The sequence below is a fragment of the Eptatretus burgeri genome, chromosome 17 (assembly GCF_056783735.1).
Source record: "Eptatretus burgeri isolate ZD-2024b chromosome 17, Ebu_testis_v1, whole genome shotgun sequence".
Taxonomy (NCBI): domain Eukaryota; kingdom Metazoa; phylum Chordata; class Myxini; order Myxiniformes; family Myxinidae; genus Eptatretus; species Eptatretus burgeri.
In genome coordinates this window covers 54940352-54965505 of record NC_140977.1, presented here as the reverse complement: position 1 = coordinate 54965505, position 25154 = coordinate 54940352, and the positions used below count along the sequence as shown (strand labels likewise).

Below are 25154 nucleotides of genomic sequence, written 5' to 3'. Positions count from 1 at the left end.
CATCCTTACCTGGTAGGCCGAGCTGCTTACAGGTCCTCTGTGTTTTTTTTTTTGTTTTCAGTGGGAAATCCATGAATCTGGTACACCAATATGATAATGTGAAAGTTTATCATCTTTGTGATGGGCAGCCAAAAAATCAACTTCACATGTAATAGTTTGGGGAATGAAGATTGATGTCTTTTTCGAAGCATACAACACACAGGTCAATTCACCTTGACTCCAGCGCGGCACTGTGATTGGCAATGACATCATCAGTAGTGTTCACTACGACTACGTCATACTGGTCAAGGCTCGGTCATTGCCATCACGCAATTTCATTTGACAGTAACTAAGTGTTTGACTATCGCCCAGGACTGCTGGCCTATTCGTGCGGTCGTATCCTGATACTGGAGGAGCTTCAAAGTGGAAAGCAGAGATATTTGGCGGCTCATATGGAAGAGATCTCGACTCTAGCCCAGTCACACGACCACCTCGTAAGAGCTTGGATCTGACTTTATCCACTGTCATAAAACCATTAGAATGTAAATCACCAATTGCATTTACTGTAAATGTCACCCCTTCCTTGTGATGTCAGTACACCGTAAATGTGATCTATTGTCAGTGTGATCGTCAATTGTGCATGTGTAGTTACTGCTTCGCCTCATTTGTGGGGGCACCGCTACTCACCCCTTCCACTGGCAGATATTATCCTCAGTGCGATCCCATGGTAAATGTGATCCTTCGTATGTGTGTTTCACCATAAATGGAATTCCCCTGTAAATGTATACCGTTATTCAATGTTTTCCTTTGCTCACGGAATCCTGCAAAGACCTGTAAAGTACTTCCATGTGGACAAACTTAAAGAATTCTTGATATTCCCCAAAGAGCTCCTCAGACTGGTCGTCAATCCTCCTCCTCTGCACCTGCTGTTGACAGGTTCTCGCTTCCGCGTCTGGCACGAGGGACTGGACAGTCAGTCAAATGTGCCTTTGGGATGTGCACGGAGGGACACTCAAGGAGACCCTCCAACACCTTCACCGAGAGGTTCAAGCCATGGCTTTTTCAGCTGATGACAGGTTCTTGTTGTCTGCAGGTGAGTAAAAACTCCTCCAATGTTTTAATCTGCATCGATTATTTTGCAAATTAAAAAGTGAAGGTGTTGGACAAATGCTACATGGTTCCCTATCAGATGGTGCCGTTATTGGCCAGTGTGACTGGTCTCTGTGATGACCAAAGTGTGTGCAATTGCCAGGGGATTACAGAGATGGGTGGCTTGCCTTGTGGAGCATGAACACGTTTGAGAGGCTGGCCAGGGTTCAGGCTCCCTGTCCCATCAATGATGTGGCGAGTGATCTGACAGACTCAGCAATATTTCTGTGTGCTGGCACGCAAGCACTGCTCATCTGCCACTTGGACTTTCACCTGGGTCAGACCTCTCTCCAGGTAGCAATATTTCCTATTGCGGGGAAGGTATGGGTGGAAGAGGGAGGGGGCTTCTTGTTTATGAAAGATCGTGGGTTTAATTAGGGTTTGATCATTGCTACACATCTAGCTCTGCTCCCCCTGCCCCCTCACCTTTTTCCAACAGGTGTCTAAGGCTTCCATGCCAAATGAGATGGATGCAACTGAGCTGTCCTCGGTGGCATTTAGTCCTCATGGAATGATATACACAGGTACCATCCTGGGAAAGGTGTGTGCCTGGAACACACACCAGAGGTGCTGTTTTCTCAGCTGGGATGCTGATTGTGGGGACATCGGTGAGTCAGCAGCAATACCGTACATGGTACACACCAAGCACTACAGGATATTAGTTCAGCAGTTAGCTATTAGAAACTTTTTTTGGGGGGGGGGGGCAGGGTAGCTGTATTTCAGCTGGCTCTGGCTGACAGTACCTGGTATGGGCCCCTTGTCCAGGGGAACGGATCCCCACTGTCTTGGGGGGGGGAAGCCTCTTTCGACTAAGGCTATGAGAATGGAACTGAGATATCAAACTGCACCTGTAGGTCAGCCTGGGCAGCTCGACATCGTTGATAAATGTGCCCATGAAAGTCTGTGGTGGCACTAAGTTAGGCACCACTGTGCAGCATCTGCAGACAGCTGTGTCCATGTTGGACATTAAGGGCAGCTGTCATCATGCCGATGACCCGGCCAGTCTGCTGCACCTATGCACATCAGGCTTCACGTGACATTCACTGCACCTGAAGCTAATAATACTCAAAGGAGTAGAGAGTGGGAAAGGGATGGCACACACCTCTATCACCTTTATCTCTTCTTTGTGCAGGTTCTTTTTCCCTTCATTGGCACTTTCTCACCTGCTTACCGACTCACCAGCTATTTTGACGTAAGTCCTGCGGTGAGGGAGGAGTGATGTCGGGGATAGGCAGAGGATGCTGCGGGGAGTCCCTAATCATGAGTCCACACGTATGGCGGTCCAAGTGTGATGGTCGTTTTGTCATTGACCAAGAGCAACAATGACATTCATAACCTGCGTGGGTGTCAGAGCAGCCATCTTTAGGGGTAGCACTGCTCTCTCCACATGGAGAAGGGGACACAAAAGGTTCCCAAAGAAAGCTTGCTCCATTTAGGCTTACCGGCTTACTGTGGCACGTTGGTCATCCATTTCTGCGGTCGAGAAACATCAAATGAAAATATATTAAAAAAATAACAAGAAGCCTAACAAATGTAACATCAAGACGTTAAATTTCTGTGCCTGGAATGTGCGCACGTTGCAAGGCAACGGCAGCCGCCTCGAACGTCGAACGGCCGTTGTTGGCCGTGAACTGGAGCGACATGGGATAGACATTGCAGGAGTCAGTGAGACTCGTCGACCTGGTGTATCCCATCTCGAGGAATGAGGCTCTGGGTATAAGTTCTACTGGAGCGGAAAGCCAGAAAGTGAGAGTCGTCAGGCAGGTGTAGGTTTTGCGATTAAAACCAAACATATAAACCTTCTCGTTGCTGTCCCAACTGGTGCTAGTGAACGTCTCATGACTGTGCGACTGAAACTTGACAAAGAACGTTTTGCTACCGTCATCAGCCCATCCGCCCCTACCATGACAAACACAGATGAGGTCAAAGAGCAATTTTACGATGACCTTTCAGCAGTTATACAGTCAACATCTCATTGTGACAAGCTTATTTTGTTGGGGGATTCAACGCCCGAGTGGGAAGTGATTATGTTGCGTGGAAAAAGGTGATTGGACACCAGGGCATTGGCAAAGAGAACCTCAACGGCACCTTGCTGCTGACGCATTGTTCAACACCTGAACTCGTCATCACAAACTCCTTGTGGCAAGCTACATATATAAAATAAATATAAAGCTACATGGATGCATCCTCGCTCTAATCATTGGCACCTCAATGACTTTGTCATCGTCAGGCAACGCGACTGGTATGACGTTAAACACACGCGCGTCATGAGAGGCTCCGACTGTTGGTCAGACCACAGACTTGTTAGGAGTAAAATGTCACTCAAGATCAAGCCTCCCCTGACAAGGCAACGTCTTAAGCCTGCTTCAAAGCTAAACACTCAACAGCTTAAATGCAGCGATGTGCAATCACAGCTTCAGCACCATCTCAATGCCACCTTGGAACAATTGCATCTACCTACTACCAACGCTGAAGTGGAATGGGCCATTTTACAAGACTGCTTCAGGGCAGCTGCTGACGTTCTCGGTTTCGTTAAGCGTAGTCACAAAGACTGGTTTGACGAAAACGTCTCCCAGATCAAAAGTTTGCTTAACTTCCAGCATGCAGCTCATCTTCGCTGGATTGATGACAGAGGCTCAGCGAGTAAAAACTCTTCTTACCTGCAACTTTGAAGACTCGCACAGTCAAGATTACGTTCCATGAAAGACAGCTGGTGGGCAGCAAGAGCGGAATAAATCCAGGAGGTAGCTGATACAATGAATCTCAAGCGCTTCTATGCTGGTCTAAAGGCAGTCTATGGACTGTCTTCTCACAGTATCGCCGCACTCCGTAGTTTAGATGGCCAGCATCTCATCACAGATCCAAACTATAAGGGCACTCGGCAGAGCGTATACCTCCGCCCTTTAATGCCTGATCCACGAGAACATATCTGGCCCAATTCATTTTTGAACTATCGTGCTATATAACGTTTTTGAGAATATCTCTCAATGGTGAAGAATCACTTTATAAATTCTCGTAGTTGGATCGGGATCCAGATCTTCACTAAAATCTCACTAAAACCTTCATTTCCCCTCCTCCATCTCAGATGCGGCCATTGACTGTCTCTCCCAGCAGCCTATATTTAAAGACCTTGCCTGCCCTCTGACTAAAATAGAGGTCACCAGAGCTATCAATGAGATGTCATCTAGAAAGGCCTCTGGCGATGATGGTATCCCTTCCGATGTATTCAAGTATGGTGGTGCCAACCTCCTCACCCGACTGACCCAACATCAACCTTTCAGATCTTTCCATACAGGTTGCCACTGACAAACCAGACATAATCTGCCTAACAGAAACTTTCCTCTCCCAAGACGTGTCTGACTCCCAAGTATCACTCCCCGGTTACTCCCTCCTCCGGTATGACAGACCTGAGCCTCATCCTGATGGAGGTGTTGCTCTCTTCCTCAAAGACTCTATTCCTCACTCTCCATGCACTGCCCTCACTCCCCCACACCCCCAGGAATACCTCTGGCTATGGCTTCCCCTCCACTCCCACCTCATGTTTATATGTGTACTGTACCGTCCACCGAACAGTGATGACTCCATCTACACCTCACTATCCGAAAACATGGACCAACTTCTATCTTCTCATCCAAACTCTCTCTTCCTCTTATGTGGTGACTTCCATTGTCATCATGCCAGTTGGCAAGGTGTGGGTACCTCTCTCACCTGTCATGGCACTTCAGCAAAAGCTTTCTGTGACTCATTGGGACTGACTCAATCGGTCAACTTCCTGACCCGGATCTCAACCAATGGTACTCCATCTCTTCTGGATCTGATTTTGACAAATTTCCCTGACAATATCTGCTGCTCTTCCTCTGCTCCAATCGGTTCTTCTGAACACGTCCTTGTCAAAGTGGACATCTCTCTTGCTATTATCAGAGAAGCACCTCACCGCCGTCGAGTCTGGCATTTCACTCAAGCCGACTGGCAGGGTCTCCAAGCAGCCATCAAACTTATAGACTGGTCTCCTATCACTACTTTCTCAAACATCAACTCATCCTGGGAATTCTTTCAAAGAAACTTGCTCTCCCTCTTGCACAGATTTATCCCCTCTCGTCTTCAGTTGTCCTACCCTTCCTCCCGCCCTTGGTTTACTGAAGCTTGTGGCGAGGCAGTTGTCCTGAAACAACTTGCCTTTGCCTCATGGAAAGCAAACCCAACTGAGGCCAATCTCAGTTCCTTCCACAAACCTCGGAACAAGTGTGTATCTACCCTCAGGAGAGCCAGAAAACAACATCTTTCTCATCTCAAGTCTGAACTCTCAAACCTCTCTCCCTCCTCAAAATCCTGGTGGCGTCTTATCAAATCTGTTTCTGGTGTATGTTCCCCCTCCATTTCCTCCCTTACCTCGAATGGCCGCAATGCTGATACCGCACGTGATAAAGCTGAATGTCTAAACTCGGTGTTTGCAGCTAAATCTTGTGTCCTAAACCCATCACTTTCTCGACCCACCTTACCCAGTCTCACCCAACTGTCTCTGGACTCTGTGTCCTTTTCTCCTGACAAGGTGGAGAGCTTGCTTTCAAACCTCGAGTCAGATTCTGCAACCGGTCCAGACGGCATCAGCATACGTGTCCTCAAAGCCTGCTCTTCTGCTCTTGCTCACCCTCTATCTGTTCTATTCACCCTCTCATTTAGCCAAGGTCATCTGCCATCTGCTTGGAAATCAGCAAACATCACTGCCCTGCATAAAAAAGGTGCAAACACAGATCCCTGCAACTACAGACCAATCAGCCTTCTCCCAATCATCAGCAAGGTTATGGAATCCATCATCGCTTCAGACATGAAATCCTTCCTCTTCTCCAATGGCTTGATTTCCGATCATCAATTTGGTTTCAGACCAGGTCACTCTATCCTGGATATGCTGCTTCTGCTCTCCCATGAATGGATGGAGGTGTTCAATGCCAAACAGGAAATCCGAGCCGTATCCCTGGACATATCACGTGCTTTTGACACAGTCTGGCACCCTGCCCTATTCACCAAACTCTCTTCCCATGGTATCCAAGGCCATCTCCACTCATGGCTTGCAGACTTCAATCTTGGCTTGCAGTCAACGTGTGGCCCTAAATGGAGTTCTTTCATCCCCTCTTCCTGTTCAGGCTGGAGTTTCTCAAGGTAGCGTTCTGGGCCCTATTTTTTTTCTGGTTTTCATCAATGATCTCTCCGACTCTCTGGAAAATACTTTTCTCTCTATCTCTTTGCTGATGACTCCACCCTCTGCCGTACCATCGGTCATCCTTCAGACCAGCAAGCAGCAGCTTTTTCGCTCACTGCAGATCTGGATAAAATCACAAACTGGTCCAACACGCGGAACATGTCTTTCAATCCGGACAAATCTCACACTCTCACTATGTCTCTCCGAAAGGACCGTTTAGAGAACCCCCCCATCTAATTTCTCAACAATCCTCTGGAAGAAGTCCTTTCTTTCAAGCTTCTGGGTCTCACTATCTGCCATGACCTTTCCTGGGAAAGTCACATTTCCAACCTCGCCTCAAAAGCCAGTCGCCGACTGGGAATCCTCCGTCGTGCAAAGTCCTTCCTCGGCCCTCTTGAGCTCCTGACCACTTACAAAGCTTTTGTCCATAGCCTGATGGAGTACTGCTCTCCCCTCTGGGCTGGTGCTCCTGCCTCCCACCTTTCTCGGCTTCACGCTGTCGAAACCAGGGCATTTAAGATCATCGGCATCTCCCGCAATGAAGCTGAGTCTTTGGGCCTCTCACTCAATCACCGCAGGTTGGTCGGTGGTCTTGCAGTCTTCTACCGACTCGTCTCCAGCCTTGCCCCCCTGCTCTCTCTGCGATTTGTCCCCACCACATTTCCACAGGGCGTTCAAGGTCTGCCAACAACCCCCTTCTGGTAAAACTACCAAAATCACGAATCACTGCTCATCTTCACTCTTTCATTCCTCTTTTTTCCCGCCTTTGGAATAAACTTCCTCACTCTATACATTCCCATTCTTCCCTCCAGGCTTTCAAAACAGCTGTTCACCACCACCTCTTATCTTCCCCCATCCAAATCCTAGATCTTTTCTACCCCCGATAAACCACCCAAGCCCACTTCCTTCAATTCCCCTGCTTTCCTTCCTGAAAGTCCCTGTAATATCCATCTTCTCTTCGCCATGTTCCCCGTCCCATCCCCATCCCTCTCCCATCCACAGTTCACCTAATGTGTCTGTTCCCCACTGTTTTGTCCCTTCCACTCCCGCCCCTCTTGTCTCATGCCCCCTTGCTGTGAGTTGTGTGTTAGCTCTCATACGAGCCTCGACAAGGTATACAAAAAAAAAAACTATATTACCATGTGGAGTGAGGAGTCAGTACCCCAAGTCCTCAAAGATGCCACGATTGTTCCCCTCTACAAGTGCAAAGGTGATAGGTCGTGTGTCGACAACTACCGTGGCGTGGCCCTACTATCCATTGCTAGGAAAATACTTGCCCCCATCATTCTTAATCACATGTCATTAACAATTGCCAACAACATCACCCAAGAAAGCCAAGTGTTCAACCTCTTTGCTATGACATTCCAACTTGAGCTCAGGTGCATCCATTTTCCTTTGATCATCCTTGAGATGTCTCTACAACTTCATTGGAGTCCACCCGTGGCCAATTAAATTGATTGGACATGATGTAGAAAGAAACACACCTTTCTATATGAGGTCCCACAGTTGGCAGTGCATGCCAGAGCAGAAACCCCACCGTGAAGTCCAAGGAACTGTCCGTAGAACTCTTAGATATAATTATGAGGAGGTATGGATCTGGGGAAGGGTTAAAACAATTTCTAGAGTGTTGAAAGTTCCCAAGAGCACAGTGAGCTCCATCATGAGGAAATGGAAAGAATATGGAACTACCGAGACTCTTTCTAGAGCCGGCCGTCCGATCAAACTGAGCAATGGGGCAAGAAGGACCGTGGTCAGGGAGGTGACCAAGAACCCAATGACTACCCTGACAAAACTACAGAGTTCCTTGGCTGAGATGGGAGAACCTGCCGGAAGGACACCAGTCTCTGCAACACTTCACAAATCTTAGCTTTATGGGAGAGCGGCCAGACGGAAGCCACTACTGAGACAAAGGCACATGACAGCATGCCTGGAGTTTGAAAAAAGACATGTGAAAGACTCAGAGCATGAGACAAAAAATTCTGTGGTCTGATGAGATGAAAACTGAATTCTTGGGCCTGAATGAAAAGCTCTACGTCTGGTGGAAATCAAACACAGCTCAACCCTGTCTTACACCATCCCTACCGTGAAGCATGGTTGTGGCAGCATCATGCAATGGGGATGCTTTTCAGTGGCAGGGACTGGGGGACTTGTCAGGATAGAGGGAACATAGACAATGATTGCAGTCAAATACAGGGAAATCCTTGAGGAGAACCTGCTTCAGAGTGCAAAAAACCTTAGACTGTGGCGAACATTTATGGTCTAACAGGATAATGACCCCAAACGTACAGCCAAAGCAACAATGGAATGGCTTCAGAACAACAACGTGAAAGTCCTTCAGTGGGCCAGCTAAAGCCCAGACTTGACTCCCATTGAAAATCTGTGGAAAGACTTGAAGATTGCTGTTCACTGACTCTCCCCATCCAACTTGGCAGAGCTTGAGCGAATCTACAAGGAAGAATGGGAGAAAATCCCCAAATCCAGGTGTGCAAAGCTGACAGGTGGACGGAGGTTTTGTTTTCACCCCTGTTTGTGTGTCTGTCTGTTTGTCTGTGAGCACGATGTCTGAAAAGCGATGGACGGATTCGGACGAAACTTGGTGGACAGGTCGGGTGTGCGACAAGGACGAATTGATTAGATCTTGGTGAAGATCCCCATCCGGATACGAGAATTTCTTTTAATTCTCCAAGTGATTCTTCACCATTGAGTGATCGGGCCAAAAACGATATGTAGCATGATATCTCAAAACGTTGTGAACAGATTCAGACAAAACTTGGTGGATGAGTTGGCTGTGTGACAAGAACAAGACCATTATATTTTTATGGTCCGAATGCAGATCTGCCCTATCAGTGGAATACAAAACGTAAACTGTTCTCCTGGCGGGGGTACGTGCTCTACCAAGTGCCATTCAAGTTAAGAACTGTAATGCATCCATATTGTAAAAGGCAAGGGTCTTTTGCACTCCTCTGCTATTGTACAAGTTCATGCATGGGCTTCAGCAGCTGTTATATAAACATCTTTACCAGACTCGGTGGCATCATGGTTAGATTGTCCGCTCTGAGGCTGGGGCAGGTCAGTGGTTTGAACCCCGTCCGTTATACCAAAGACTAAAAATTGTACGTGCTGCTTCAACATTTAGAGGATAAAGTGCAGATTAACAACCAGAGGTTGGCAACCATTGTGCAGGCTTGATGGGCCTAATGGCCCTCTCCTGTGATGAAGTTACTTGAAAGGGAGCTCATGTTATTATTTTGTCACCTGGTTCGAGCAGAGGCCTGAAACAAAAAGACTGACAGCCAATGTTGCTGGTGGACGAGGCCAATGTGACATTTGCTCGCACAGTTGATATGTGATTGTGTAAACATTCCTTTACCCCATGATGTTAAAAATCACTTAAACCTCATGTGTTTACAAGACTCCATGCCAACATAACCCTGGGATAAACTGCAGGTTATTCTCTTGTGCCCACTCCACAATGATGGCCTTCGAGCCACTGGAGTTTACAATCCGAACGTCTCGTGAAAATAACTGTTATATAATTGTTTTAATTGATGAAATTATTCAGCAAAAAAGCCATGAGATAAACTATAAACCCATGAGATAAACAATATGACATTGCAAGCCCAAGTTATAAATTCACTACCAGAAACCCATGGAACATCTGTGCAACCTAAGGTGCCAATCCCCTCCCCACTCCAAGCCGTCAAACAGCCCTCTGCCCTCACAATTGATCAACCCACTCTGAAAGCCTCAACCTCCCCCTCACAACCCTAAGGCATCAATCCCCTGATCAAACTTCAAGCCTTCAAACCACCTCCTCACCTACCCCACTCCACCATAACTCCTCAATCCCCACTCCCCCCCCCACCCCACTCCAACTCTGCCCTCCCCTCCTCACCCTCCTCCCACTCATAAAAGAAAATGGTAAATAGCCATTCACATGTCAAAACCGCGCAATATTTAACGCTTTCCACTCCCCTATCATGCTATCACCGACTTCACAGAAACCTGTCATGGTCGCCTGTCTAACTCACCATCCCACAAAATATGTGGAAAACCCCATGGCATTGCAACACCCAAGTGACCATGAGCAGGCTAATTGTGCCAACAAACGTCCCAAAACCAATTAACTTCTTCGTGATGCGCATACACACATCGTTAAAAGTTAATAATGACGGATGTTTTCTTTCATAATGTCACGCAATTCCTGGAAGTCCTCAGACAAAAACTTGGGTTTTATGGCCACTGGTCGAGTCGTTTAAGAGAAAATAGTTGGAAACTAGGAGAAAAAGACAATGTCACAGCCCCCGTGGTTTTAGTCATTTTGCTGTGCGGAGTTAAAGAGCGAACCCATCTTTATTTACAAATAAAATGGCTGCCAGTCTACCAGTCAGGCATCTTTGATCAGATCGCAAGATCAAGTGAGGTACACATGTATGCCATCATGTACTGTGCTTGTGCCAAGTTTGAACAAAATCGGACCTTGCACGTTTGAGAAATGGTTGGGGACACGTTTAAGTAACAAAATGGCTGCCAGTCGGCCATCTTGAATCTGTTCTCAAAAACAAATGACGTGCTCATGTAAGCCATCATTCGTTATCCGTGTGCCAAGTTTGAACAAGATCGGTAAATGCTTGTCTGAGAAATAGTTGAGGACGTGTTCAACATCGGGTTTTCACAACGACAATGGCCGCCAGTCGGCCATCTTTGATCAAATCGCGAAAGACAAAAAAATGATGTGCTTATGTACACCACCGTGTATTGTCTTTGTTCTAAGTTTGAACAAAATCGTTTTCCGACGTGTCCGAGATATGGCTGCGGACGGACGAGACCCAATCCATAAGCCTCCGTTTCAGACCAAGTCCAACGGAGGCTAATAATAGCAAGGACCTGCCGTAACCTCCACAGTAAATGCTCTCCTTGAGAGAATGCCACATAGTTACTTGGGCAGTGTATAGACAACAAACCGCTGCCTTGATCACTGAGGCCGATCTTCACTTGGCCCGTGACGCTTATCGGCTCAAAATCCTTTGAACTGTCACTTTGGTCATTTTACACTGAAGATGTCTTTGACTTCGCAGAGCAGCAAGCACCAACATGGCAGCCGTTGTATAGAAATTGTGGGTAGAGTCAGGCGAACTGTCCAACCAATGGGTGGAACAGAATGTTACACGCTGACAGATGAACGGATGAACAAGGTTTTTTGGGGGGTTTTTTGTATACATTGTCGAGGCTCGTATGAGAGCTAACACACAACGCAATGCAAGGGGGGCATGAGACAAGAGGGGCAGGAGTGGGAAGGACAAAACAGTTGGGAACAGAGACATTAGGAGATCTGGGGAAGGGAGAGGGATGTGGCAGGGAACACGGGGTATACAAAATGGACATTTCAGGGACTTTCAGGAAGGAAAGCAGGTAATTTGAAGGAGGTGGGTTTGGGGTGGATTAACAGGGGTAGAAAAGGTCGAGGATTTGGATGGGGAAGATATGAGGTGGTGGTGAATGGCTGTTTTGAAGGCCTGGAGGGAAGAATGGGATTGAAGAGAGTGTGGGAGTTTATTCCAAAGGCGGGAAAAAAGAGGAATGAAAGAGTGAAGGTGAGCAGTGATTACTGATTTTGGTCGTTTTACCAGAAGGGGGTTGTTGGTGGACATTGAGCGCCCTGCGGAAATGTGGTGGGGACAAATCGCAGAGAGAGCAGGGGGGGGGGCGGGCGAGGCTGGAGAGGAGACGGTACAAGACAGAAAGACCACCGACCAGCCTGCGGTGACAGAGTGAGAGGCCCAAAGTCTAGGCCTCACCGCGGGGAGATACCAATGATCCTAAATGCCTTGGTTTCCACAGCGTGAAGCCGAGAAAGGTGAGAGGCAGGAACACCAGCCCAGAGGGGACAGCAGTACTCCATCAGGCTGCGGATGAAAGCTTTGGAGTTCAGGAACTCAGGAGGGCCGAGGAAGGACTTCGCACAACGGAGGATTCCCAGTCGGCGACTGTCTTTGGAGGCCAGGTTGGAAATGTGGCTTTACCAGGAAAGGTCATGGCAGATAGTGAGACCCAGAAGCTTGAAAGAAAGGACTTCTTCCAGAGGATTGTTGAGAAAGTAGATTGGGGGGGGGGGGGTTCCAAATGGTTTTTTCGGAGAGACATAGTGAGAGTGTGAGATTTGTTTGGATTGAAAGACATGTTCCACGTGTTGGACCAGTTTGTGATTTTACCCAGATCTGCAGTGAGCGAAGAAGCTGCTGCTTGTCGTTCTGAGGAATGGCAGATGGTACGGCAGAGGGTGGAGTCTTCAGCAAAGAGATAAAGAGGATTTTCCAGAGTGTCAGAGAGATCATTGATGAAAACCAGAAAAGGAACAGGGCCCAGAACGCTACCTTGAGGAACTCCATCCTGGACAGGAAGAGGGGATGAAAAAACTGCATTTAGGGCCACACGTTGACTGTGGCAGGAGAGGAAGTCTGTGAGCCATGAGTAGAGATGGCCTTGGATACCATAGGAAGAGAGTTTGGTGAGCAGGGCAGGGTGCCGGACTGTGTCAAAAGCAGGTGATATGTCGAGGGAAATGGCTTTGAATTCATGTCCGGCATTGAGGACCTCCATCCATTGTTGGGAGAGCAGAAGCAGCATATCCTGGGTAGAGTGACCTGGTCTGAAACCAAATTGATGATCGGAAATCAAGCCATTGGAGAAGAGGAAGGATTTGATGTCGGAAGCGAAGCTTATTATTATATGGACCAGCTGGTACCTGTGGAACATTCGCACAATGCAAAATGTGACTTCAACAAATTATTCAAAGAACAGTTAAATATTATGCAAAGCACCTCCCCCTCTCTCCTCTCCCCTCACTCTCTTATTCCCCCTTCTGTCCTCTCCCTCACTCTCCTCACCCCCTCTCTTTTTCCCCCTCTTCCCTCTCCCTCCTCTCCCTCTCCTCTCGCTCTCTCCTCCCCTACTCTCTCTCTCTCCTCCCTCTTCTTCTCTACAACTCTCTCTTCCACCCCTCCTCCTTTCTTTCTTCTCTCTCCCCCTCTTTCTCCTCTCTCCCCACCCATCTCTCTCCTCTCTCTCCTCCACTGTGTCACTCTCCTCTCTTCCCCTCCTCCTCTTTCCCCTGTTTGCGGGAATCAAACAGGACATTAGCAGAGATGAATTAGCGCACATATGATACATCACTATGACGTCACATCAATTTTTATGACGTCATTCCTATTTTTTGACATTTTTTGTTTCACAACCCAGAGTTTTCATCGGATCTTCGTGAAACTTGCCATGTATATGCAGAAAGCCCAAGTGCAGGCAGCAACCATCTCCGATTTTGGAAATTCTTCCTAGAAAAAAAGTTGACGTCATATCGCCGCTAATGGAAATCGCCTATACCATTATCTCCGAAACTAGGCAAGCTGTTTGAATTTTGTTTCCGGGAATCAAGCCGGGCATTAGCACAGATAATTTATCGCAAACCTGTTTATGATGTCATCATTAAGAGGACGAGGATCTTAGCTCATTCGAGCTTGTTGTACTTAATTTTGGTTTCAGCCTGAGTTTTCAAGGCTGATTAGTGTGAAAATACAGAAGGGTCTCCGTCATTTTGACAGGCTTTTCTGATAGTAATAAACAATATGCCTCGTCATTTCTCTTTGAGTGTCATTTGTGCTCTGCTTCCTCTTTTGATCCTTCTGAATTATTTCAATTCAATATCTTTATCATCCTTGTATTTCAAATGACTGTGCTAAAATTGGTAAAGTTTTATCACGGAGGGTAGAGCAAAAGCACACTGACAAATCTGCTACACGAGTGTCTTGCGAAGAGGTTTAATGGTTGTCATTGTGTTTGTGAACATACCAACATGGTTATTATGGCTGGTGTTGGCTTAATGGTTAGGATGGTGGGCTTGGGATCCGAGGATCCTGAGTTCAAAACCCACTCGGCTGTTGAATTAATACCAGGTGGGGTTGACTCTGCCCGTCATCCTTCCGAGGTCGGCAAAATGAGTGCCAGCTTGCTGGTATCCTGTGTCGGAGTGGTGACCCGTCCAGGATTGTGCCCAATAGTCAAGGAGACTGCTTAGGCAGCACCAACGCTCTGCACAGAGTGTGGTCCCAATGGATGGATGGAATGCAAACATAATTATGAAGAGGGGCTCTGCATCTCTGTTGACTGTCTGCTTGGCTGAATCTTACAGAAACTTTTACATTCCCAGGTGTGTTGCTTTGTCGAAGACACAAGATTCTCAGCGGAAGTGAAAGGAAGAATCTGAAGCTATGGAATGTCAGAGATTTGCTCAACTTCATCGACAAAGAGACTCCTTCAGAGTAAGAGTTTGAGATGATGAAACGGAACAATGTACTTTGTTTAAAGTTTCGAGTGTACTCGTATAATGGCATGCACACACACTTGGCTTGAAGAACAAGCACATGACATTTTTTATTGGGTATTGACAATTATTGCGCCAACAAACAGGTTTTGGAAAACATTGGGTGGGTCTAGCTTCGACACAAATCGGGACTTTTGAAATGATGGATGAAAACAAACGGGGCCTTTCGCGCATTCGCTGTGTGTGCGTTTTCCTTGACTCGGTTCTGCTCAACGGGACATTTTAACCCTCCATTGTGAGTGCAAAATCTAATTGAAATCATCTTTTCAAAATAATTTTCAGCGTTTGGAGTGTAGATTTTAGACAAAAGAGTAGCAGTCTCCGGATGGTTAACCGGAATTGTTCTGTTCTTGAATGCACATCGGATTCACGGAAATATAGGAAGTACGGGAATTAAACCATGGATGTGAGGTGTCCAGTTCAAACCATTTCCTGATGATACAAGTGAGCGACAGCAGACACACGCACACACACACACACACACACACACACACACACACACACACACACACACACACACACACACACACACACACACACACACACACACCTAGTATTTCTCTCATGGCCCTGGAACCAAATAATATATTTATAACAGCTACCACTCCTGCCTCTCCCTCTCCCCTAATGATTGATAGTAAATGGCATCATTTTAAAATTTGATTTTAAACTTATCCTGTGCATTCACAAAACCCAGATATGACCTTCCCATCGCTGTTAAGAATCACCCAAACCAGATATGGTGTCTCCCTCGGCGGAAGTGTGCCTGGTATATCCGGCTGCTAGGGGCTCGCGAAGCATTCTGGGCCGGATTACATCCTTTTGGAAATGCCGTGTTAATGATGTATGTCATTCTGTCACACTAACCATGCTACCTGTGCTTATAAAAGCACAAAGGTTATGCTGGAGCAAGAGATGCTTTTGGATGGCGCAGTCACGGCGGCAGTCTTTGACGACGACCTGGATATGGGCGTCGTCGGCACTATGGCTGGGACGGTTTGGTATATTGGTTGGATGGACGGATCCAGCACGAGGCTGCTCAGTGGACATCCTGGAGAGGCAGGTCTACCTGCTCTTTAACCTTCACTCCTTAAAGGATGTACATCACAAAATGTCTAATTTACGAGTGTTGGCCATTTTAGCTAACAAAGTAACAGTGCTATTCCAGGTCATCGCTCTGGCAGTGAGCTTGGACGGCGATGCTTTGGCAAGCGCAACAAGAGATGGGAACCTTCGTGTGTGGGACCTACAAGAGATGGAGCTATCAGTGCAGTTCCATGTGCATAAGCAGGTCTGATGTCCATGTGTTGGTTTTCGGAGACAATTTGAAGAGCTTTTTTGTGTCGTTGCTTGAGATTCTTTGCTGATCGTTTTTTGACTCTTCGGTGATCATTCGACCAGTGCCAAATGAATGTATTACTGTCACACCCTGTGGCTTGGAGTGGAGGATCACAGGCTTTGTAGCAACAGTTGCTGGTGTTTTTGGATAGGGGACCCCAATGGAGTAGGCTGCAATAATAAATTGTTTTTTGTTTTTTTTGTGCATTACCCATTCAAGCGCTGCATTGTGGAACAGTGCGACCATTCAAGGAGACTATAAGTCTGGTTCCCTGCCCACTGTATGGATATTAACAAACCCATTGGGTTTTTTTTCTGCTTCTCAAGCAAATCTTCCGTGTGCTTTAGGATTGCCGATGCGTAGCTTGGAGTCCACAGCATGGTGGAGAGGGCAGATGGCTTGCAGGCGGTTACACTGATGGAACGTTTCGCTTGTTTGTGCTGCCTGCCTCTCGTGTGTTCCTCAAACTGAAGCCACATGTCTGTACAATCAACCAGCTTGTTTTCTCTTGCAATGGTAAGCTGAAATGATGTAACATCACCATTCCAAAGTCGATATTTATGAAGACAATGCAAGTATATCTCAATGCCCAATCATGTCTCTCACTCATAAAAAGAGAGAACAGTACCAATCAGCTCTCACATAATCGAATATTCCCAGCTGTGACTAGGATTTTTATAATTAACAGCTCCCTGCCAAAGAAAGCTGCTTACCTTCTACAGCTTTTCTTGGTTGCTTTATGCAGTTCTTTGGCTGGAAGGGCAGCGGGTTGTTAAATATATCTTCTGCTTCGGTCACATGTAAATATATCTAATATATAAAGCTCATTCTTGCCACTGACTCACTGGCTCACTCAATGACTCACTCATTCACTGACTGATATTAAAGATCGGGACCTTCCAGGTGATGTAGAAAGCTGAAATTTTGCATGCCGACGGACATCGAAGCCAATACATCGGCAAAAATCACAGAACTGTCAGAAAACATCCGTAAACGAAAATATAAATAAATGAAAAAAAATTGACAAAAAATGCAGGTGAGCGACGTGGGACAATGGGGAAGCAAGGTAATTTTGTGTGCCGACGAACATCAAAGCCGATACATCGGGAAAAATCACAGATCCGTTGGAAACCGTCTGTAAATGAAAATAAATAAATGAAAAAAATTAATGCAGGTGAAGGACCCGAGACAATGGGGAAGCACGGTAGTTTTGCGTGCTGATGGACATCGAAGCTGATACACCAGGAAAAATCAGAATTGCCGGAAAGCATCTGGAAATGAAAATATAAATAAATGGAGGAAAATAAATGAAAGTAAATAAATAAATGAAAAATCAAATGCAGGTAAGAAACTCGAAACAATGGGGTAGCACGGTTCGTTATTGCTTACAATGTGTAAGTATTATGTATGTATATATATTTTTTCTATTGTTGCGGGCCAGGGGTCGGGTGAAAAGACCACTGGAGGGGGGGGGGGAAACTATCTCGGCTCCCACCAGACTCCCCGGAATTGCAGGCCATCGCACACGGATAATTCCGTGACACGGCGGGTCGCTTAATCGACCGTGGACACAAATAACTCAACCACGTGACTTAGGGTCCTCCGTCTAGTTAATCCGGTTACCTAAAATAACCACATGATTTAATTACTGGGGAACACGCCCACGGTACTCCTTGTCCGAACCGGATCACTCTACGGGACTGGATCGGATGCAGCCGAGCGACACTGCCAAGGACGTACCAGCTAAAAGGAACAGATAGTTGGGAATAAAGTCCCGGCTAAGCTAGGATTCGGACCATGCTGGATCAATGGAAGAAAAGATAAAAACGAGCAGGGAACATTTCTCATAATTTATTTGCAAGGGGGCGAGGAAAAGTATGTGGTACAGGGAATAGGTTTATTGGGGTGTGTTGTGCAGAGATAGGGAAGAGAGGTGTGGTGCGGCAATAACAAGCAACTATGAAAGTGGACGCGGAGCAGACGTAACCCGAAAATAATAATAACAATCTTCTGCAGGCCTACTTACATAGACAGGTGCCAGGACACACACACACACACACACACACACACACACACACACACACACACACACACACACACACACACACACACACACACACACACACACACCCCGATGAAGAGGAATTGAAGCAAGACAGGAGAGGAGTTGAGGCTACGGTCTCTCGCTACCTTTGTATAAATGATACGCGGTACCCGAACGCGCCACCAATACGTTTGGGGGGAATGCATGGCACAGTACCCCCCTGACAGCTGGCGCGTCGTCTCCTGCTTCGGGCAGCTCGCGTCGAGACCGTGGGCATGAAGGAGGGGCTTGAGCTGGGAAGGTGGAGTCAGAGCGAGTGTACAGAGCGGTAGACGGGACCAGGTGGGTGGGTGGGGTCAGCGTCGTGTGGGCGGAGAAGAGGAGGAGTCCAGCGATGACGACAGAAGGCGGAGTCGAGGTGATGATGACAGGAGGCTGAGTCGAAGACCAGCTTGAGTGGGAGGGGAGACAGGGCAGAGAGAGAGAGAAGGCTTCACTCGGACCATTATAGGCCCCGTGGAGCGGGGCGAGGGGCCACCCCGAAACACGGTGTCGTCACCCGAATCAGGCATTCTGATTGGCCCCGACCCCCTGCGCGGCCCGGCCACGATGGCCGGAAGCAGTAACATTCCACTTCTGGCAAGGTTACCCTGGGCCATAAAAATGTCTTGCTCCGACCTCACGACATGATACGAATAGCCCACACCGAACTCCGCGCCATGAATAGCCTTGCACGAACCACCGGGCCATGCCCTGACAACTGGCCGAGAGTGGTGTCGGGCCCGCTCGGGTGCCCTGACCAGCGCTGGCCAACGCGCCCGCCCCGTGTGTGCCAACGTGGCCCGAGCTGTATAACATGCCTCCGCCTGATTGCAGCTTCGCTGGCCGTAGAGGCCAGAAGGTAAGATGTTATGGCAAACCCATGCACAGACAGTAAGATGTGTCCATTCATGCCCGGCTCTGTACGATAACAAAGTGCCGCAAGCGGCGCACAGGTCTGCCTTTGAGAGCACATTCCGTAAAACATCTTCCGTTCTGATCCGCAATTACGCACATGGCCAGCGCTCGCCCGATTCTGCTATCGTGTGCGCGGGACGAAACCCGATCGATATAATTAGTCCAGAAATGTGTTGAAAGGAACGCGCCGCTTGCGCCTTGCACACTCTCATCCCGCGCAACGTGGCGTGGGGTTACCTTTCTATTGTCGGCCTCGGTACGTGTTCTGTGCAGCGTGGGCGTCGTGTTGAGCGTTTCCTGTGTTGGGTGGAAATTACCGCTGCGCGTGCGTTTGGCAGGCTGTGATTTCTACAGACGGGTGTCCTACGTAATGCCTGCTTGGCCTTTGCTAAGGACCCATCTCACAGCGAAGGGCGCACGTGGCTCAGATTTACCTCAGGAGAAATCAGAAAAGAAGAGTAGGAATGACGTTAGAAATGAAATGAAGAAGAAATGATGTAAGCAAACCCAGCTATGAGATCCTCGCAACACACACCCCTGTTGTCCTGCTCGACAAAAGGGAAGGGACTATCGACACGTATATTAATGGAATAACTGTCTTGGGACCACTATCTCTTGGATGCATGCGGTTCCTCGAACCGCAACAATATATATATATATATATATATATATATATATATATATATATATATATATATATACATATATATATATATATATATATATATACATATATATATATATATATATATATATATATATATATATATATATATATATATATATATATATATATATATATATATATATATATATATATATATATATATATATATATATATATACACTAGCGGGATATTGCACTTACATCCCACGATCACGCTTGGGTGCTTTGCCGTTTGGCTGCAAACTCAAGTAGAAAGATTACAACGGGGGGGGGGGGGGGGAGGAGGGAAGGGCGGAACGTAAATACAGGCACTTGGGTTGGGCGACTACGTCATTCCAAACATGTACCAGACACATTTCATTCACTGGAGTTCATAGAACACGTTACCCTGTGCTGTCTTAAGAAACAAGGACATGGGCAGGGTTTGTGTGTGTCAAACTTGATGATGCCTGGTGTTGGCTTAATGGTTCGGGTGGTGGGCTTGGGATCCTTGTGTCCTGAGTTAAAATCCCACTCAGCTGTTGAATTAATACCAGGTGGGGCTAACTCGGCCTGTCATCCTTCTGAGATCGGCAAAATGAGTGCCAGCATGCTGGTATACTGTGTCGGAGTGGCGACCCGTCCAGGATTGTGCCCAATAGCTAAGGAGACTGCTTAGGCAGCACCAACGCTCTGCACAGAGTATGGTCCCAATGGATGGATGGATGGAAACTTGATTGGTCGTGATGGACGTAAAATGCCGTAATATTTTGAAGATCTGAACTGCGAAACTAAATGGTTTTGAAAGTGCTAAAAAGTCTATTTGTGTTCTATGTTGTTTAAATATATAATTCAATTGAAATAAAATTAATATTTTAGAAGTTGTGCAAAAAGTTTTTGGAAGTTCACCTCCATTGGTGCAATGCCTTTTGCACCACCTTATTTAACACGTTACATTAGTTCTTCGTGGCTGCTGCTTTGTCCTTTATGACATCAATAAAACAGCTTTAGGTTTCCTGTTTGGAATGATTTTCAATTTTGTTTCACAGCCAGAAATATGATCTTACTCCTCTCTGTGCTTGTGTGATCGGGACGAATTCAAAGCCAAATTTCTCCTGAACTGCAGGTTTATTTTCCGATTCGTGTTCGACAGATAACATTCAATTGGAAATAAGCTGTTCCTTGACCATAAACTGACGTTTGTAGAAAGACAGACGGACAGAGAGACAGACAGACAGAAGCGAACCAATTGCTTAACCCCACTCTACACTTTGCGTATGTGGGGTAATTACAGGAAGAGCATTGCACTTATTCTAACATGCACTGTGAAATAACTATTCTAATCGAATAAATGCCCCCTCAGACTACATCCCTCACAACACACACACACACACACACACACACACACACACACACACACACACACACACACACACACACACACACACACACACACACACACACACACACACCTGTTTGTTTGTTCCTTCTCCCTGAAAGTTTTCTGAACTGCATTTTTTTCAGGTCAGGTTATTGTCCCTGATCGGTTTTGCTCGGGCCAATCGGCACCAATGTTTATGTTTTTTTTTTGCTTTACTTCGGTGCTCTGCCAATTGAGATAATATGTCGTGTTCCCAGGAGAAATTCTACTTTCGGGGGACATGACGGGTCGTATTGCTGTGAGCAGCATGTTAGCCAGGACAACGTTACGCGTGATTGATGAGCATGCAGGCTTGGAGCTCCGCTCACTGCAGTGCATCGCTTGCGAGGTAACGGCAGCCCCATTCCAAAGATCGTATCTCAAAGTTCTTTACTTTAGTCACGGGTGATGAAGGTTGTGGTGAAGTTTCATCAGAATTGTGTGTGTAGTTTCGGAGAAGAAAGCAAATACATATTTTGGGGGGGCAACCACCGTAGACCCCTTTCGGGCCCGATTTTATTTTGATTTATTTATTTTTTAAATGCCATGAACAAACTTTGGTACATGCACGGTGATGAACGCTGTCGTAAAGTTTCATCAAAATCCCGTGTGTAGTTTCAGAGAAGAAGTTGAAAGCATTTGTGGACGGACGGACGACGCGCCATGCCATACGCTCCCTGGAATTACGTTCCAGGTGAGCTAAAAATGAGTAACAACAGCCTGGAGAGGAACAGAATGGGGAAAAATATCGGAGCGAGTAGAAGAGATGGTGCACGTGCATGAGTGAACCTATGAGCTAGTGATGGATGACACACTCGAACAACTGTAGTTCGGACGATGAAATAAGAGACACAGGGAAACGATTCCAAAATCTTCACGCTGTTTGTATGAACCAATATCACATGTGTGCAGTGCTTAGTGATAATCTCAGAAATAAAAATCCTCAACAGTTGCACTTAGTAAATCCATACATGCATAGCTGGTGCATGGAATAAGGGTCTTCCAATATTTCTGACGATGTCTGAGCTCCGTTTGTTTGCAGTGGCGTGGTGAACGGTGGCTGGCCACAAGTGTCGACGGCCTCGTGACTATCTGGTCGGCAAATTGTGAGAGAGAGAGCTTCCTATTGGAACACTCACTCACTCTGCCTGCACAGTTCAAAGCAGGTGGTGGAAAGGTGTGACTTCAGCACTCACTTGACCCATCTGGCTTTTACCCGTTTGAGTAATCTGATGGCAAGACCTTTGTCACGTAATGAATATTCAGAGGAAAGCAAATTTGGAATTTTTTTTTTTTAATCATACTGGTTGAAGCCCTGAGAATGGTTTATCCAATGCTGTGGTTTAAAGATGCAGATCACATTACGATATGCTGCACTTGATATTCCGTCGTTTTTTACAGGACGTTTTGGGGACAGGTGATACTGCCGGTGTTGCGCTCCTGTGCGGTTCCGATTCCGACAGCTTGCTGTGGGCCGGCGGAGCGGAAAACCCAGTTCTCTTTTCATACCACCTATCAGGAAAGCAGGTTCGTTTTGAGGAAGCACATCCTGGGACCTGATGTACCCCTTGGATGGAGTTTCTGCCCATTATGCCCTGACAATGCATGGGAAGGTTCAGTTGTAAGAGCACATCAACAACTTGCAAGCCTCACTTTCAAAAACTCAACGGCATTTCGGTTGTTCACAATGTTGATTCATTAACTTTACCAAAAGCAAGTTCACCTTGAAGTTAAGATTCCATTCGACATGGTGGATGTTTTTTTTCCCCTAATCTAGACATCCCAAGTGACTTCGTTATCGTCTGCTCTGACCTGCATGGCTGTTTCCACGGATCGGCACTTTGTTGCAATAGGAACACAAGGTGAGCCGCGTTTCTCATAAAAAAAAAAACAGAACTTGCTCGTTACCTGTTTGTCTACGATGAAAGCTCTCATTCGGGGGTCAAATAATTTGTTAATTTCCTGCGGTCTGAGTGTCAAAGCCACGGCACAGTAAGAGATCCAACACTCTGGCCTTAAGTTGACGCGTGCCATCGCATTTTCATGAGCAAGTCATCCCAAACACTCACGGCTCTGATTTATGGTTTCACCTTGTGCTGCAAGTGATGCCATGATCTGTCCCAACAATTAAACCACAACTCCCAGCACCCTGTTCACCTTGGTTACGGAGATAAGCCTCGTTTCGAATGTCGTTGCATTTTCTTGGGTGTTCCGGGCGGTTCATACAATTTGTCGGATTATGTAATGAAAGGAGAACTGTGTAATATGGAGGATTACTGCTGGCATTGTGGCGTCCTTGCATTGGGATGTGTGAATGTGTGAATGTGTAAAGTTCTGGCATTTTAAGCCTGAAGGGTGCCATAATGGCACAAGCTGCTACCGGACAGAGTTTCCCTTGTGGGACATAGAATTCACTGTCTCTTATGTAGGGCGGACGCTGAGGCTGGTGGATATGAACACGGGGCACTGCCGTGATGCTGAGAGCCACAGCGGTGGCGTCACCATGGCAAGCTTCTCCAGAAGCGGAAAGCTGCTCGCCACGTCCGCCGGCAATGAGATTCTGGTGTGGAGACCCTAGTCACGGTTTCTTCACGTTACCTACACTACGTTTCATGAACCTCGCAGGTCACGTCCTGAGTGTTTCAATCCATCGATCAGTCTTACTGGGTGTGACGTCACAAGCTGCCTCTGGACTCCGGCTCGAGTAAACGTTTATTTATTTATCTTCACAACAATGTACATGATAAACGTTTTGTCATTTTCATAATTTAGTACTTTACTCCTCATAGGAACATGACTTTGGAGTTTTAATAAACTTTAAAATACAATATAAAGGTAAATTCAGTCGCTTACTCCTGATCGTCTGTGCAAAGTTGTGGATTCCGATATAAAGTTTTCCAAACGAGAAAACTCTGTGTGCTGAGCAGCCTTGATAATGGTCATTTAATCTCTTCGGTCCATTGTCACGGAGCCACCACATCACGATTAGAGCTAACGGCATGGCTTAAGGTGTGCTGTGGCAGGTGTGACACCGTGATCAAAAACGGAAGTTCAAGAAATGTTCAAGGTTACAAGATGGGATTTGCGTCAAAGTATAGTGCTTCACTCCGGGCAGACAGTTTTTTTATGAAGTTTTGGAGTTTGAGGGCATTGCTCAAGAAAGAACACGTAATGAAGAATCGTCGAAGCTCATAACAAGCAGAGTATTTGGTGTAGACAAAACATACAGCAAATGCATTCCGTTCCAAACAGGAATGTGGAGTTTCCACAAGCGTAATTATTGTTGGCCTTTGTAAATGAGTGGCGGCTTGGGATCCTCGGGTCCTGAGTTCAATCCCTGTTGGCCGCTGAATTAACACACCAGGGGGTTGACTCAGCCTGTCATCCTTCCAAGGTCGGCAAATTGAGTACCAGCTTGCTGGGATAATTGAGCTATTCGAGTATCTTGCGTCGGAGTGGTGACCCGTCCAGGATTGTGCCCATTAGCCCAGGAAACTGCTTCGGCAGCACTGACCGTCACTCTCTGTACAGAGTATGGTTCCAATTATTATTCTTATTATTTGTAAATGAAGATGGCCATTCACATATGACCTACGAACAGTCTTGTGGGACAACTTGTCGGAACAGCTGCCCACACAACAACCACACTCTTAGATAGCAAGCGGGTTAACCTGTTGTCATGGAATATCCGAGAAGACCAGACTACTTGCTACCTGTACTGCCATTACCCCAGAAACGGATCCACCAATGAACCAACAAGCAGGTTCCTACCTGTTGCTACGTAAACAATTTGAGCAAGGAAGTTTGTCTGAGGTTTTGCCCCACCTGGGAATCAAACCCGGGTCCCCTCACGATTGTGAGGTAAGCTCGTGAACCACGGCACCAGGAGAATCCATACTTCACAAGTGTATGACTTGCAGATGCAATGTAAAAACGGTGATTTTTGTTTTTTGTATACATTGTTGAGGCTCGTCTAAGAGTTAACACACAACGCGCAGCAAGGGGGGGATGAGACAAGAGTGGCAGGAGAGGGAAGGACAAAACAGTGG

The 25154-nt window shown here is 46.7% G+C and overlaps 1 protein-coding gene across 11 annotated transcripts in view; it reads left to right on the top strand.

The window, feature by feature from the left end:
- The window catches only part of WDR90 (WD repeat domain 90), a 54625-nt gene extending 30610 nt beyond the window's left edge, over positions 1–24015 (top strand). For 9 of the 11 annotated variants that reach the window (XM_085861354.1, XM_085861351.1, XM_085861348.1 and 6 more), the window contains 13 exons: positions 352–473; positions 916–1072; positions 1232–1422; positions 1568–1736; positions 14526–14637; positions 15590–15758; positions 15868–15990; positions 16386–16554; positions 21324–21454; positions 22148–22282; positions 22507–22632; positions 22883–22967; positions 23535–24015. In XM_085861354.1, the coding sequence (XP_085717480.1) occupies positions 352–473; positions 916–1072; positions 1232–1422; positions 1568–1736; positions 14526–14637; positions 15590–15758; positions 15868–15990; positions 16386–16554; positions 21324–21454; positions 22148–22282; positions 22507–22632; positions 22883–22967; positions 23535–23683 (1838 nt within the window). In that variant the 3' untranslated portion in view covers positions 23684–24015. Of the gene's footprint in view, positions 1–351; positions 474–915; positions 1073–1231; positions 1423–1567; positions 1737–14525; positions 14638–15589; positions 15759–15867; positions 15991–16385; positions 16555–21323; positions 21455–21720; positions 21800–22147; positions 22283–22506; positions 22633–22882; positions 22968–23534 lie in introns of those variants that run through there. The other 2 variants (XR_015052755.1, XR_015052756.1) reach the window with 2 other exon arrangements.
- Positions 24016–25154: the final 1139 nt, after the last annotated feature.